Consider the following 17,689-nt stretch of genomic DNA (forward strand, 5'->3'; position numbering starts at 1 on the left):
AATGTGGACTGTGTGCACCACCGCTATTCTTATTGGAATCCCATTTGACTGTCAGCCAGCTAGCTGTTTTCACTGTTTTACAGCTGAGGGCTGGGCTGGTGACACACAGCTAAAGAAGACTGACTGTTTTCCAGACGTCTGTGAGGAGTCAGGTGCTTGAGGTGTTTACAGTATCACAGACGTCTATCCTGCTTTACTTTAATTTACTGTACTGTACTTTACTGTATTTTACTTTACTTTAATGTAATGTACTTTACTGCATTTGACACTACTGTATTTTACTTTACTGTATTGTACTTTACTGCATTTGATGTTGCTGTATTTAACATTACTGTATTGTACTTTACTGCATTTGATGTTACTGTATTTTACTTTACTGTACTTGGTTTACTTTACTGTACTTTATTGTACTGAACTGTATTGTACTTTACTGCATTTAACGTTACTGTGTTGTACTTTACTGCATTTGACATTACTGTATTTATTTTACTGTATTGTACTTTACTGCATTTGATGTTACTGTATTTTACTTTACTGTACTTTACCCTACTTTACTATACTGAATTGTATTGTACTTTCCTGTATTTTACTTGTACATTTTCCGAACAGTCAAAGAGATGACTGGACAAAATGTGAACGTGAGAACAGAGCGTAGTACACATCCCCTTGCTTCAGGTTGTATTAAGCAGCTGGCTATCACACACACACACACACACACACACACACACACACCACACACACACACACACACCACACACACACCACACACACACACACACACACACACCACACACACACACACACACACACACACACACACACACACACACACACCCATGCGCACACGCTCACACACACACACCTCAAGCAGCCATACATAATGAGCATGCCCAGACACACATTCCTCCCAGTAAATTTGTGTTCTGCAATGTCTAGTATATATCACACACACACACACACACACACACACACACACACACACACACGCAGGCACACACACACACACACAGGCACACACACACACGCACACAGACACACACACACTGGCACACACACACAGGCACACAGACACACACACACACACACACAGGCACACACAGGCACACACACACACTCACAGGCACACACACACACACACACACACACACACACACACACACAGGCACACACAGGCACACACAGGCACACACACAGGCACACACACACACACACACACACACACACTGTTCTTTAAATGGATCATTTAGCTGAGCATCCCAGTGTGTTTGAGGTAACGTCTGCTGATGGGTAGTGAAGGGAAGGTAGTCTGGGGGCGTAATACGTCTCAAAGGCAAAGTACCTGGTAGCTACAACATAGTTTTACTCTCAAAGGAAGTTCACAAGGTTTTCATTCACTAGATACTTATTAACACTTATTCTTAACGGAGAATCAACTCCCTCTTTAGTGATTTCAAACAAGCGACAATTAAAGCAATGCTTACGTGTGGAAAAGTGTTTCAATTATCTTGTGTCACACAAAGGGGAAATATTAAAACAATTTAATTAGAGCAGAGTCTTTAGTGATTTGTAGAAGAAGTACCAGCTAAGTAATGTTCTACCTGTGGGAAAAAAAAGTGCTTCACTTATCTTATCGCATCACATCACACATAACTCAGAAGCCTGCTTAATAGTTTCCTGATTACTTCTATCTACACAACACAAGAGCTCTTTAATAAAAAACTATATATATATATATATATATATATATATATTTTTTTTTTTAAAGCTGGTTTCCTGGGCTTTACAGTAACTCAGCCTAGACACCCTAAAGAGCAAGTAGCCGCAGAGTAGGAAAAACTCCCTAGAAGGAAAAAGATTTCATGAGGAACCGGACTCCTCCTCTGGCTACATACTGGATGAATGAGTATGTGGATGTCTAGCACAGGAGGTTGGTCGCAACCTTAATTAGGGAGGACAGGCTCGTGGTAATGGCTGGAGTGGAATAGATGGAATGGTTTTGATGACAGACGTTATTATGAGCCGACGTCCCCTCAGCAGCCTCCGTTGATATCTAGGTAGTGTAGTTTAAAGTAATGTTGTGTATACTGTATCTTTTACCATTCACTACCATGTCTATGGCAAGTTGGAGAATTATTTATCAGAAATAAGTGAATAAAGAATTGTCGAGGAAAAGTGCGAAGAGCAGATTTGTTTTTTCTCTAAGAAACTTGAAAGGAGACTTAATTGGTGGCTTTTTTAGCATGAAAGCAGAGCCGCTGGAGAACAATATTTCCTAGAAGTTTATGTTTTTCAGCTGATCTGGGTTCAGCCCTGTTCAGTGTGGATACTTATTATAGAATAATTATACAATGAAATCTTGGTACTCTCTGGTGAACAATATTTCCTAGAAGTTTATGTTTTCAGCTGATCTGGGTTCAGCCCTGTTCAGTGTGGATACTTATTATAGAATAATTATATAATGCATTCTTGGTACGCTCTGGTGAACAAACGCTTCGTTTGTAATCATATGCTTTTCAACTATAGAGAAAAGTTGTTTTTTTTAAACTCTAGTCGTGCTGAAAATTGTAGACTTGAGAATATCCCTTGAAAAACTATATTCTTTAAGAAGAACTTCAGAACTGTCAGATCTGACCGTTTCATTCCGCCTGTTCTATTCCGTCTGTACTTTCTGTCTACCAGGGCTGTTATGTTCCATCTGTACATTCTGTCTACCAGGGCTGTTCTATTCCGTCTGTACTTTCTGTCTACCAGGGCTGTTATGTTCCATCTGTACATTCTTTCTACCGTGATGGAAACATATCTAGTCCAACCAAAAGAGAGAGTCAGACGTTTGGTCGTTGAGACCTATGTGTGCCAACACAGGAGGGGTCCACAAATTAAAGTAATTCTGTTGGGCTGCAGGTCCAGCTAGCAGCATGAGCAACAGCTCTGACATTTTCCTGCCGAACAGATTATAAAAAATTACCTTGCTAGTCTTGCCCCGCCTTGCCTTGCCGACCCTCTCTTACTGAGCCGTGGTGTACCTCTAGTCACTAGTTCTGGTGGGGTGAAGAGAGGAGGAGGGTGGAGGGCAGGAGGAGAGGGAGAAAAAGGAGGAGAAGGAGGAGGAGGGGGGGGAAATAGGGGCTTGTTGTAGGAACATCTTTTGCAGTATCGCTGAGCTAGCAGGCAGCAGACAGCCGTCTGAGGTTATTCTGGGCAACGTTGGCGTTGGCTGCCACGTCACACTACAGATCAACCCCCCAAAACGACTAGGGAAAAGTAGTGCACCACATAGAGAATAGGGTGCCATTGGGTCCTGGTCAAAAGTAGTGCACTACATAGGGAATAGGGTGCCATTGGGCCCTGGTCTAAAGTAGTGCACTACACAGGGAATAGTGTCCCATTGGGTCCTGGTCTAAAGTAGTGCACTACACAGGGAATAGTGTCCCATTGGGTCCTGGTCTAAAGTAGTGCACTACACAGGGAATAGGGTCCCATTGGGTCCTGGTCTAAAGTAGTGCACTACATAGGGAATAGGGTCCCATTGGGTCCTGGTCAAAAGTAGTGCACTACATAGGGAATAGGGTGCCATTTTGGATGCAAATACATATGTAGGGCAAACCCTTTGCCAATGTAAGGTAGTTTGGTGAACAACGCTCACGTGATGAGAAGTGACCTTGTCTGAGACTTGAAGACTTGCGTGAGCTCCCGGAGCTAATGCCTAGTCTTTAGCTTTTAGCTCATAGGGCCTCTAGTGTGCAGCAGACCAGTTTGAACCAAATCGGGCACACCTTTGTAATGAGCGGGAGATACCCTAGAGGTTAGAGGCAGACCTTAAATCGTCTAGAAATATATATATATATTTTTTTTTATATCCCATGTTGTCATCTCCTGTCAATGTGCCCTTGAGCAAGGCACTTATTAACCCCTAAACTCCCCATTCAGGCAGACAAGCCCATTTGCGTTGACAGTGATACTACTAGAGATGATAGGTCTGGTCAATGCACTCACAATGAAAACATAGTACATTAACAGTGTCTTGCATGACAGAACATATCTATGGGGATCCTCGTGATCATTATGGACAGGAGGGAAAAATTTTAACAAGTGAGGACTGACAAACCACTCGTTTATATGGCTACATCCCAAACTCATGTTTCCTATTTCCAACTAACTCCTCATCCATCCTGACTTTTGAATAAACACGTCTAATTTCAAACTATATCCTTATCTATCCTGAATTTAGAATAATGTATATTTAGAATAACTTGTACATTTCCAACTCACTCCTAATCTCTTCTGACTGTAGAATAAACATTTATTTGATGTCTGTTTTGTGATTATTGTAATCACTGAAAAATGACCCTAAATGTGGTTTTGGATTATGTGTGACAATAATTACCATTACACTATTACCGTTAATATGTCTTTCAATGTCACACAGTGGAAAATCAACTCAAGTGTAATGGCTGCGTACAAAACGTCAACCTATTCCCTACACAGTGCACTACTTTTGGCCAGAGCCCTATGGACCATTCACTATAGGGAATAGGGTGTCATTTGGGACAAAAACGCAATGTTCTATAGCTAACACCTGTGTTTCCACTCTGTGTTCTTGTAAGGATCGCTGGAGACGAGAAGCAGGTACAGGGAGTGAACATTTAATAACCATGGACAGGAACAGAATACAGACAGAGTCTGGACAGGGGAAACGGAAACGACAATAATGCTTTCACGTGGATGAAACAGAGGAAACAGACATATATGGGGAAGGCAATCAAAACGTGCAGGAGTCCTGGTGAGTCCAATGAGCGCTGATGAGCGTAATGATGGTGACAGGTGTGTTTAATGAAAGTCAGCCTGGTGCCCTCGAGCGACAGAGAGGGAGACTGAGAGCTCTGTTCCAGTGTTATTTAACTACCACCTGTTTCCACTCTCTGTTCCTGTCTCCACTCTCTGTTCCAGTGTTCTATAACTACCACCTGTCTCCACTCTGTTCCAGTGTTTCATAACTACCACCTGTCTCCACTCTCTGTTCCAGTGTTCTATAACTACCACCTGTCTCCACTCTCTGTTCCTGTCTCCACTCTCTGTTCCAGTGATCTATAACTACCACCTGTCTCCACTCTCTGTTCCAGTGATCTATAACTACCACCTGTCTCCACTCTCTGTTCCAGTGTTCTATAACTACCACCTGTCTCCACTCTCTGTTCCAGTGTTCTATAACTACCACCTGTCTCCACTCTCTGTTCCAGTGTTCTATAACTACCACCTGTCTCCACTCTCTGTTCCAGTGATCTATAACTACCACCTGTCTCCACTCTCTGTTCCAGTGTTCTATAACTGCCACCTGTCTCCACTCTCTGGTCCAGTGTTCTATAACTACCACCTGTCTCCACTCTCTGTTCCTGTCTCCACTCTCTGTTCCAGTGATCTATAACTACCATCTGTCTCCACTCTCTGTTCCAGTGTTCTATAACTACCACCTGTCTCCACTCTCTGTTCCAGTGTTCCATAACTACCACCTGTCTCCACTCTCTGTTCCTGTCTCCACTCTCTGTTCCAGTGTTCTATTACTACCACCTGTCTCCACTCTCTGTTCCAGTGTTCTATAACTACCACCTGTCTCCACTCTCTGTTCCAGTGTTCTATAACTACCACCTGTCTCCACTCTCTGGTCCAGTGTTCTATAACTACCACCTGTCTCCACTCTCTGTTCCAGTGTTCTATAACTACCACCTGTCTCCACTCTCTGTTCCTGTCTCCACTCTCTGTTCCAGTGTTCTATAACTACAACCTGTCTCCACTCTCTGTTCCAGTGTTCTATAACTACCACCTGTCTCCACTCTCTGTTCCTGTCTCCACTCTCTGTTCCAGTGATCTATAACTACCATCTGTCTCCACTCTCTGTTCCAGTGTTCTATAACTACAACCTGTCTCCACTCTCTGTTCCAGTGATCTATAACTACCACCTGTCTCCACTCTCTGTTCCAGTGTTCTATAACTACCACCTGTCTCCACTCTCTGTTCCAGTGTTCTATAACTACCACCTGTCTCCACTCTCTGTTCCAGTGTTCTATAACTACCACCTGTCTCCACTCTCTGTTCCTGTCTCCACTCTCTGTTCTAGTGATCTATAACTACCACCTGTCTCCACTCTCTGTTCCAGTGTTCTATAACTACCACCTGTCTCCACTCTCTGTTCCAGTGTTCTATAACTACCACCTGTCTCCACTCTCTGTTCCTGTCTCCACTCTCTGTTCTAGTGATCTATAACTACAACCTGTCTCCACTCTCTGTTCCAGTGATCTATAACTACCACCTGTCTCCACTCTCTGTTCCAGTGTTCTATAACTACCACCTGTCTCCACTCTCTGTTCCAGTGTTCTATTACTACCACCTGTCTCCACTCTCTGTTCCAGTGTTCCATAACTACCACCTGTCTCCACTCTCTGTTCCTGTCTCCACTCTCTGTTCCAGTGTTCTATTACTACCACCTGTCTCCACTCTCTGTTCCAGTGTTCTATAACTACCACCTGTCTCCACTCTCTGTTCCAGTGTTCTATAACTACCACCTGTCTCCACTCTCTGGTCCAGTGTTCTATAACTACCACCTGTCTCCACTCTCTGTTCCAGTGTTCTATAACTACCACCTGTCTCCACTCTCTGTTCCTGTCTCCACTCTCTGTTCCAGTGTTCTATAACTACAACCTGTCTCCACTCTCTGTTCCAGTGTTCTATAACTACCACCTGTCTCCACTCTCTGTTCCTGTCTCCACTCTCTGTTCCAGTGATCTATAACTACCATCTGTCTCCACTCTCTGTTCCAGTGTTCTATAACTACAACCTGTCTCCACTCTCTGTTCCAGTGTTCTATAACTACCACCTGTCTCCACTCTCTGTTCCAGTGTTCTATAACTACCACCTGTCTCCACTCTCTGTTCCAGTGTTCTATAACTACAACCTGTCTCCACTCTCTGTTCCAGTGTTCTATAACTACCACCTGTCTCCACTCTCTGGTCCAGTGTTCTATAACTACAACCTGTCTCCACTCTCTGTTCCAGTGTTCTATAACTACAACCTGTCTCCACTCTCTGTTCCAGTGTTCTATAACTACCACCTGTCTCCACTCTCTGTTCCAGTGTTCTATAACTACCACCTGTCTCCACTCTCTGTTCCTGTCTCCACTCTCTGTTCTAGTGATCTATAACTACCACCTGTCTCCACTCTCTGTTCCAGTGTTCTATAACTACCACCTGTTTCCACTCTCTGATCCAATTCTCTTTTTGCAATAACTATTTTCAGCCTTCAGCTTGCTTCCCAAAGTTTATTTCTTTGAAAAGAAGGTGGCTTTGATAGAAATCTTTTACAATCTGGAAAACATTTAATTTTGACTAATAAAGCTTTTCGTATCACAGTTTGGGCATCTTGTTGGGTGTTTAGCCTTTTCATGTGTTTTCTCATTTCTCATGGATTCAAGAAATTTCTGGAACAACTCAGGTTTAACTCAGGTTTAAACTCAGGTTTAAAATACATTAGCAGCCAAAAACCCTCCAGCTATACATTTTAAGTAGAGCTTCATCCCTTATCTACAATCAGGTGATGACTAATAAAACTATTATGATTCAAGTAATTCATTGAGACTATTTTATAGTTTGGTTAAATCATGTATTTTTTAGTTAGGCTATTTACTTAGATTGCTGCCATAAAAAATGGATTTGATTTAATTAGATTATAAAGAAACCCCAATAACACCAGGGGAAGTTACAAATGATCTGTTATCTAACTCTAGATAGCCCATTGCCTTATTATAGCGTTGTTACGCATCAGTGTCTCCCCGTCTCTCCCTCCGTCTATCTCCATATGACAATATGATATCTGAAGAATAAATGATGCGACTCCCTAACGCCTGCTGTAACCAAGGACCTCTGGCCAGTCTTGACTGACAGTTGATGGGCGGGACCGAAGACAACTTTCCAGCCCATGATTCGCTAAACGGAACATTTTCCAACTGTCAGTTTCCTGCTGCCGTATCCCCCCTCCCCTCCCCTCCCACGCCCGGCTCTCCGGGAATCGAAGGTCTTCGTTTTTTTTCCTAAAAGCCCAAACACCTTCAGTCTAAGGGCTGGGGCTAAGGGAGAGAGGAGCAGGAGGGCCCAGTTTGGCTCTAAAGAAAAAAAAACTGTACTGTTTTGCACTTATGGCTTTGTTGTAGTAACTGAAATAACCAACACACCGTCCTTTTTCTGTATTTGTGGAAGGAAAAGGACCTACATTTTGTACTGAAAAGTCGCCCGTTTTTTTTTTAGGAGCTTTGAGTAGCTGAGTGAGTGACAATGGAGATGAAAAGATGGTCCACAAGGTGGAAAACGAAAAGCTGTCTGTGGGACCCCACTCTAACCACCATCGTCACTATCACTTTCCTTCTGCAAGCCGTCAATGTCAAAGCAGGTAAGGAACTGTCGTTGGAGAACGCGTTTCTTGAACCGTTCACATGGCAAACTCTCCCTGGTGTTTCTTGGGGACAGACAGGGGCATCCTTGCCCCCAGGTTTGCCTTATCAAGTGATGAGAGCGCATCTATAGGGCCACTTCCACAATCACTGCGCTGTGCTTCTGAGGTTGACAGCCAACTGAAAGAAAAATTGAGCTAACTAATATCATGACATTGCCTAAAACGCATGACTTATGTGTCACCACATGCGTATCCATGATCAAATATAAGAATGATCCAAATAATGCCAATGCCACCCATTTCTGTTATCCTTAACCTAAATAGCGATTTGAAATCCACCAGGTAGTCTACTTCCAAGCCTTTTCCATCCCGTCCGCGGTAAACCCCCGCGCCGTTCATCCAGGTGCTGTCGTCTCGTCTCCCAGATCGCAGCGTGATTCCCCCAAAATAGGGTCTCGCCCGTGGTTCTGTACGTGTCACGCTGTTGTGGTAGCACACTACGGCAACTAAAAGTGCGCACAGGACGCTCTCCGGCGAATGTTTTAAAGGGTTTAGCCAGACAAATAGGCTTTGTTTGTCCCTGTGGTCCGCTAGGTGTGTGTGGACACGGCTATCTGGAGAAGGATTCCATATATATGGTCGAGGTAGCATTCTCACACCTTGGTTATAAAATCGTGTAGCCACTGGAGAGCTGCACGTTTTGGGTTGTTGTGATAGGTAACGTCAGAGTATTGATATGGATATCCCAGGTATCTTCAATGGAACCGCGTAATAGGGAAGGCAACGACTTTTACGCGTGAGTTTAGAGAGTTTGGCTGACTGTACAGCAGCCATAGGTGCTCGTTGGTTTAAAACCGAGAATGATGTAGGATATAACCTTCCACACATGAATTATTAAGTGGAACTATATGCTGGTTTTGAAACGTGTTATCAATTGATGTTACAAAAAAATAAATAAAGATCTTATCGTTATGGCTAATAATATGTTTATACATTTGAACTGCTCTCTTCCAAACTATTGACAAATGTCAATAATAAGCTAAGTCACCGTGACTTCCCCGATGTGCGTTTAGCGTTCTTTACCAGTTCACCCCTTTTGCCTATTTTTTGGGGGGCATTTTCCCTATTTGGTATCAGAATATTTTTAAATGATTCATAGACTCTCAACACAAACGGTATGAGGCACTGTTGTCCCATAAGAGAATATGCTGCTGCGTATAGGTAGTACTGTAGCCCGTGAGGCGATGCTCTCTCTATAATGTAGGAGTGAAGACCATATAGTGACCAGCAGTAGGGAAACACAGTTTCTCCACTCTACCCTGGTTACCACTAAGCCCAATAAGTCTCCACTCTACCCTGGTTACCACTAAGCCCAATAAGTCTCCACTCTACCCTGATTACCACTAAACCTTAGAGACTTATTGGGTTTAGTGGTAACCAGGGTAGAGTGGAGACTTATTGGGCTTAGTGGTAACCAGGGCAGAGTGGAGACTTATTGGGCTTAGTGGTAACCAGGGTAGAGTGGAGACTTATTGGGTTTAGTGGTAATCAGGGTAGAGTGGAGACTTATTGGGTTTAGTGGTAACCAGGGTAGAGTGGAGACTTATTGGGCTTAGTGGTAACCAGGGTAGAGTGGAGACTTATTGGGCTTAGTGGTAACCAGGGTAGAGTGGAGACTTATTGGACTTAGTGGTAACCAGGGTAGAGTGGAGACTTATTGGGTTTAGTGGTAATCAGGGTAGAGTGGAGACTTATTGGGTTTAGTGGTAACCAGGGTAGAGTGGAGACTTATTGGGCTTAGTGGTAACCAGGGCAGAGTGGAGACTTATTGGGCTTAGTGGTAACCAGGGTAGAGTGGAGAGTTATTGGGTTTAGTGGTAATCAGGGTAGAGTGGAGACTTATTGGGCTTAGTGGTAACCAGGGCAGAGTGGAGACTTATTGGGCTTAGTGGTAACCAGGGTAGAGTGGAGACTTATTGGGTTTAGTGGTAATCAGGGTAGAGTGGAGACTTATTGGGTTTAGTGGTAACCAGGGTAGAGTGGAGACTTATTGGGCTTAGTGGTTACCAGGGTAGAGTGGAGACTTATTGGGCTTAGTGGTAACCAGGGTAGAGTGGAGACTTATTGGGCTTAGTGGTAACCAGGGTAGAGTGGAGACTTATTGGGCTTAGTGGTTACCAGGGTAGAGTGGAGACTTATTGGGCTTAGTGGTAACCAGGGTAGAGTGGAGACTTATTGGGCTTAGTGGTAACTAGGGTAGAGTGGAGACTTATTGGGCTTAGTGGTGACCAGGGTAGAGTGGAGAAACTGTGTTTCCTACTGCTGGTCACTATATGGTCTTCACTTCCCACAATTCTTGGGTGATGGTCTTCCACAACTTTAGATGATAGGCAGTTCAGAAGGTTAGTATCTTGTAAGGAAGGAGGTAGAAACGTCTGACAGACAAGTCACGGAGCTCTTCATCGGGCACCTCATCGTTATCGATGTTTACAGCTCCTCCTCCTCTTCCTCCTCCTCCTCCTCCTCCTCCGTAGGTAGGCTGGATCGCCCACTACTGAAATGTAGCACCCACCTGGGTGCTGCTTCGTGGGACTGTAAAAGCCCTAGTAAAACCACTACATCTCAGCAGTGGTCCAGAAAAGCCCCTTACAAAGCGAGCCTCTGCAAAGCGCAGTCCACTTACCTCTTGCAGCTGGGGGCTTAAATACTGATGCTGTTTATCTGATGTTACTGCATTATTCACAACGTATTAGCGAGCTTGCTAGTTAGCCAAGCCAAATGTAATCTGACTTGCGTATTTTAATCAATGTAAAAATATGCCCAGAGGTTTCGGAATGGGTGCCATGCATCTATGGGTTAATCATTTTAACATTTTAACTTACAATTTGTTTATCTTTCTTGATTTGATACCCCACACATTACAGTAGACTGCTGATTTACGGTCTATAGAGGTTCCATCTTTGGTGAGATGTCAGTCTGTGATGTCAGCTGATCTATGAATTGGTGCCCCCAACTTCCAGTACCCAGACTGCTTTTCTTTATGTCTGGACAGTTTCAGTGTTTGGAATGTCCTGTCCACCCACCCCTCCCTCTATTCCTCCACCCACCCCTCCCCCTAAACCTTCACCCAGCCACCCCTCCCCCTAAACCTCCACCCCTCCCCCTAAACCTCCACCCCTCCCCCTAAACCTCCACCCACCCACCCCTCCTCTAAACCTCCAGCCACCCCTCCCCCTAAACCTCCACCCCTCCCCCTAAACCTCCACCCCTCCCCCTGAACCTCCACCCCTCCCCCTAAACCTCCACCCCTCCCCCTAAACCTCCACCCACCCCTCCCCCTAAACCTCCACCCCTCCCCCCAAACCTCCACCCACCCCTCCCCCTAAACCTCCACCCACCCCTCCCCCTAAACCTCACCCCTCCCCCTAAACCTCCACCCCTCCCCCTAAACCTCCACCCCTCCCCCTAAACCTCCACCCACCCACCCCTCCTCTAAACCTCCAGCCACCCCTCCCCCTAAACCTCCACCCCTCCCCCTAAACCTCCACCCCTCCCCCTGAACCTCCACCCCTCCCCCTAAACCTCCACCCCTCCCCCTAAACCTCCACCCACCCCTCCCCCTAAACCTCCACCCACCCCTCCCCCCAAACCTCCACCCCTCCCCCCAAACCTCCACCCACCCCTCCCCCTAAATGTCCACCCCTCCCCCTAAACCTCCACCCACCCCTCCCCCTAAACCTCCACCCCTCCCCCTAAACCTCCACCCCTCCCCCTAAACCTCCACCCCCTTCACGCTCCCATTTCACATTATTCCAGATAGCCTGTTGAACTAGATACCCATCCATAATGGAATATCTCACTACCACACGGGCATGGCTTGCCCCTCATCGCCCATATATCCTCCTCCTCCTCCTCCTCCTCCTCCTCCTCCTCCTCTGTGTGATGTTTAAACAGACCAGAATTGCATGATGTGACTAGCAAACATTTACAGGCTTTCCAGGACACTGTAATTGTCACTTATGCTGCCAACTCTGGATAGATGGTGGTGACAAGAAACAGCACAGAGATGTATAGCCTACACCCCAACACGTTAGCTACACCAACCCAAAGATACAGCACAGAGACACGTTAGCTACACCAACCCAAAGATACAGCACAGAGACACGTTAGCTACACCAACCCAAAGATACAGCACAGAGACTTATAGCCAACACCCCAACACGTTAGCTACACCAACCCAAAGATACAGCACAGAGACACGTTAGCTACACCAACCCAAAGATACAGCACAGAGATGTATAGCCTACACCCCAACACGTTAGCTACACCAACCCAAAGATACAGCACAGAGATGTATAGCCTACACCCCAACACGTTAGATACACCAACCCAAAGATACAGCACAGAGATGTATAGCCTACACCCCAACACGTTAGCTAAACCAACCCAAAGAGCCCCAACAGCCAGAGAGCCTAAAGGCAAAAAAGCAGGAATTTAGAAGTTAATCACGAAAGGTAGGCAAAATTTGAGCACCCCTCTTTTGTAGGAAAGCATAGTGGAAAGAGTATGTAATATAGATGCTTCCAGAATGTGCTTTAATTTAATTCGTTTTAATACCGTGAAGACGATACATTACCTTTATGGCTTTATCCAAATTGTATTTTAACACTGAGCAATTATAGCAATCCAACACTGAGCAATCATAGCAATCCAACACTGAGCAATTATAGCAATCCAACACTGAGCAATCATAGCAATCCAACACTGAGCAATTATAGCAATCCAACACTGAGCAATTATAGCAATCCAACACTGAGCAATCATAGCAATCCAACACTGAGCAATTATAGCAATCCAACACTGAGCAATCATAGCAATCCAACACTGAGCAATCATAGCAATCCAACACTGAGCAATCATAGCAATCCAACACTGAGCAATCATAGCAATCCAACACTGAGCAATCATAGCAATCCAACACTGAGCAATTATAGCAATCCAACACTGAGCAATCATAGCAATCCAACACTGAGCAATCATAGCAATCCAACACTGAGCAATCATAGCAATCCAACACTGAGCAATCATAGCAATCCAACACTGAGCAATCATAGCAATCCAACACTGAGCAATCATAGCAATCCAACACTGAGCAATCATAGCAATCCAACACTGAACAATCATAGCAATCCAACACTGAGCAATCATAGCAATCCAACACTGAGCAATCATAGCAATCCAACACTGAGCAATCATAGCAATCCAACACTGAGCAATCATAGCAATCCAACACTGAGCAATCATAGCAATCCAACACTGAGCAATCATAGCAATCCAACACTGAGCAATCATAGCAATCCAACACTGCGCAATCATAGCAATCCAACACTGAAAGTGTCCAAAGAAACAACCGAAGGCAGAGAGCTGTGTTGCTGCTGTGGTAAACAGCTTGTATCAAACGTCTCTACCAGATGTGTATTTCAAATGGCACCCTATTCCCTAGAGCTTTGGTCAAAAGTAACGCACTATATCGGGAATTGGGTGCTATTTGGGACTCAGAAAGACAGTATATTAAGACGCCCTGACCGGAGACAGGCAGGTAGAGGACTGGCATTCAGAGGTGTGAGAATTGTTAGTTTAGACAAGACAACATGTCTATGATGAGGTTTTCTAGTGGATATCCTATAACTGCTGTGGGGACTGGGACTCGTAACACTGTAGACAAATCTCTTTTTACATCTGTAGTGGTATCTGTACCTTATCATTATATAGAATGTGGTTTAGAATTCTGTATAATGGGGTGGAATGATAGATAGCAATGACTGCATCCAAGATGTCTTAAACTCGTCACACTTAGCGTTCTACCACCACCTCTGAAAGATGTGCTGCTTTTCAAAGGCCCTGCATGATTTTTTTTACTGAGGCTTTAATGGTTTTGGGATATTGCCATTTTTTTTTTGAGCGCTTCTGTGAGGAGGTGGTTTGGAAGGAAAGGAGGAAGACGGAGGGGATTCCAGGCCAACTCAACACATCTGGAATAAATAAGCTCTGGAGGTATGCAGTACTGCAGCAGCTCACAGAGAGGCCTTTGGTCCAGCATCATTCTTTCCTTTTTTTCTTTTCTTCAGTTGCACAACTGAACGCATTCAACCGAAATGTGTGTTCTGCGTTTAACTCAACCCCTCTGAATCAGAGAGGTGAAGGGGGGGGGGGGGGGGCTTAATCGACATCCCCGTCATCGGTGCCCAGCGAGATAGTTGTTGGGGGGGGGGGGTAACTGCCTTGCTCAAGGGCAGAACAACAGATTTTTTTAGCTTGCCGGCTCAGGGATTCGAACCAGCGACCTTTCGGTTACTGGCCCAACTGCTAGGCTACCTGCCGCCCCAAAAGTGCAGTACTTGGGACAATACAGACAAGCCGGAGCGACTACTTTGTGCTTTTATGGGGTATTTTCTAAAAGGGAGAGATTTTTAACTTCTGGTGAAGTTACCTCATAAATTGACTTTTATTTGTTCTGTGGGTTAAAGTACAGTGACTACTGTAGGACTCTTATTGTGGGTTAAAGTACAGTGACTACACTACTGTAGGACTCAGAGAGTGAGAGAGAGAGAGAGAGAGAGAGAGAGAGAGAGAGAGAGAGAGAGAGAGAGAAAGAAAGAGAGAGATATAGAAAGACAGAGGGAGGGAGAGAGATATATAGAGACAGAGCGAGAGAGAGAGAGAGAGAGCGAGAAAGACAGAGCGAGAGAGAGAGAAAGAGAGAGATATAGAAAGACAGAGGGAGGGAGAGAGAGATATATAGAGACAGAGAGAGAAAGAGAGAGATATAGAAAGACAGAGGGAGGGAGAGAGAGAGAGATATATAGAGACAGAGCGAGAGAGAGAGAGAGAGAGAGAGCGAGACGTGTGGATATAGAGAGTAGTGCCAGGCCTCCTAATGTGTTCAGCAAGTTGACTAGCACCGCCCCCCCAGGACCCCCACCTGGCCACCAAGCAGGAACAGGAAACGGCAACATCAGCACATCCTTTCAACACAGGCCAGATGTTGCTAGGGAGATGATGAAATTATAATTTTATGAAAATTGTAGACAGTGATATTATTTTTTTTGGGGGGGTGATAAAAATGCAGTGTTTTTTTGTTGTTGTAAACCCCTCTGAACAGGTGTGGGGAAAATGGTCTTAGAGAAATGTATGTCCAGTAAGAATCATTCTCATCTCAGCTTCTGTTCTAACGACTGTCTTTCTAATCAGACAACTCCCTTTTTGACGGTTCAAATCCGTAGGCTGTATAGAGTTTACATGGTTCACCACTGCTTGAATCTGAAAGGGGAATTAGAATATCTTCTAGAACAGAATGATTTCTAGAATAATAGAATTGAATCACTTCTAGAATAATAGAATTGAATGACTTCTAGAATAATAGAATTGAATTATTTCTAGAGTAATATAATTTAATGACTTCTAGAATAATAGAATTGAATGACTTCTAGAATAGTTATTTAATTTATTTACTTATTCCATCCGTAGAGTCTGTTATTCCTGCATCAGTGCATTTTTGGCCTAGTCTCCAATGGTTTCATTGTATGGTGTCTTATGAGTGACTCAGAGCTGCATCAGGGCTTTATAACAAAGGCTTCATTATTAAACCCTGTAAAACACTTTTCCCACAGAGAGAAGGGAAGGGAGGTAGAGCCGAGTTGGATCAGACCATCTTCCTGTTACTTTGTCAATGAATCCAACACTCTGAGAGCCCCATCAGACTGCATATTAAATTCCCTTCTATTTAAATCAAATCAAAAATCAAATCAAATGTATTTATAAAGCCCTTCTTACATCAGCTGATGTCACAAAGTGCTGTACAGAAACCCACCCTAAAACCCCAAACAGCAAGCAATACAGGTGTAGAAGCACGGTGGCTAGGAAAAACTCCCTAGAAAGGCCAAAACCTAGGAAGAAACCTAGAGAGGAACCAGGCTATGAGGGGTGGCCAGTCCTCTTCTGGCTGTGCCGGGTGGAGATTATAACAGAACATGGCCAAGATGTTAAAATGTTCATAGATGACCAGCAGGGTCAGATAATAATAATCACAGTGGTTGTCGAGGGTGCAACAGGTCAGCACCTCAGGAGTAAATGGCAATTGGCTTTTTCATAGCCGATCATTCAGAGTATCTCTACCGCTCCTGCTGTCTCTAGAGAGTTTAAAACAGCAGGTCTGGGATAAGGTAGCACGTCCGGAGAACCTATTTCTATGTCTTTCCACCTACAAAGACTGCGGTCAAACTTATAACAGTATTCTGTCAGTGGATCAAACACTCTGAGATTAACCCCGTTTTTTTTAATCATCACTAAAAGCTCAGTCAGAATATTGCATATGAAATTCCTTCTTTGAGTGAGATTTGGGACCAAACCCATTAGACCTATTCTTCCACTGTCAGTGGATCCAATTTTACTGAGAATGCTGTTGATCATTATCATTAAATCAGTGAGCTATGAATTCCCCCCTTCTAGTCCTAATAGCCTGTTTCATCTATGTTCTTTTTGGAGCCACGGGTTTAAATGAGAGCACCATTTGGTACGCAGTTAGCCTGGTTTCCGTCTCTGTTTAGCTATTACATTCCAGTCCTTGCCACTCCTGTAATTTGCCAAAGATAAATCTAATTTTGACCAGGGCCCATTTCTACATATGCATTTTTCTCCCGAAAGGCCAAACCTCACCATTGGTTTGCGTGGCCAAAAGAGCTCTATTTTCATGTCATTTGACCATATCACTGCCTGGAGTTTGCTAAACAGCATTGGCACTTGGATTGGGACCGATGCTGTGGTCACATGACATTAAAATAGAGGTCTTTGGTCACGCACACCAGCGGTGGGAACAATGCATATGCTGAAAATAGCTCATCCTTACTGTACAATACGGTGGTGGATCTTTGACGGTATGTGGCTATTTTGCTTCCACTGATTCTATAGCCCTTGTTAAAGTCCTAAGTGAGGCAGTGGTCTAAGACACTGTATCGCAGTAGAAGAGGTGTCACTACAGTCCCTGGTTCGAATCCAGGCTGTATTACATCTGGCTGTGATTGGGAGTCCTATAGGGCGGCGCACAATTGGCCCAGTGTTGTCTGGGGTAGGCCGTCATTGTAAATAAGAATTTTGTTCTTAACTGACTTGCCTCGTTAAATATCTATTTAAAAAAAATAAAAAAAGGTCAACGGCATCATGAACTTTACGAAGTACCAAGACATTTTCACCCAAA

General features: G+C 44.3%; 1 protein-coding gene across 2 annotated transcripts in view; it reads left to right on the top strand.

Moving 5' to 3' along the window:
- Positions 1 to 8,040: 8,040 nt before the first annotated feature.
- Positions 8,041 to 17,689, top strand: part of LOC115157589 (collagen alpha-1(XI) chain) — a gene marked incomplete in the record, with an annotated part of 129,459 nt that continues 119,810 nt past the window's right edge. For both annotated transcript variants that reach the window (XM_029705972.1, XM_029705973.1), the window contains 1 exon segment: positions 8,041 to 8,433. In XM_029705972.1, coding sequence (XP_029561832.1) covers positions 8,319 to 8,433 — 115 coding nt within the window.

This window comes from Salmo trutta, chromosome 21 (genome assembly GCF_901001165.1).
Source record: "Salmo trutta chromosome 21, fSalTru1.1, whole genome shotgun sequence".
Lineage (NCBI taxonomy): Eukaryota > Metazoa > Chordata > Actinopteri > Salmoniformes > Salmonidae > Salmo > Salmo trutta.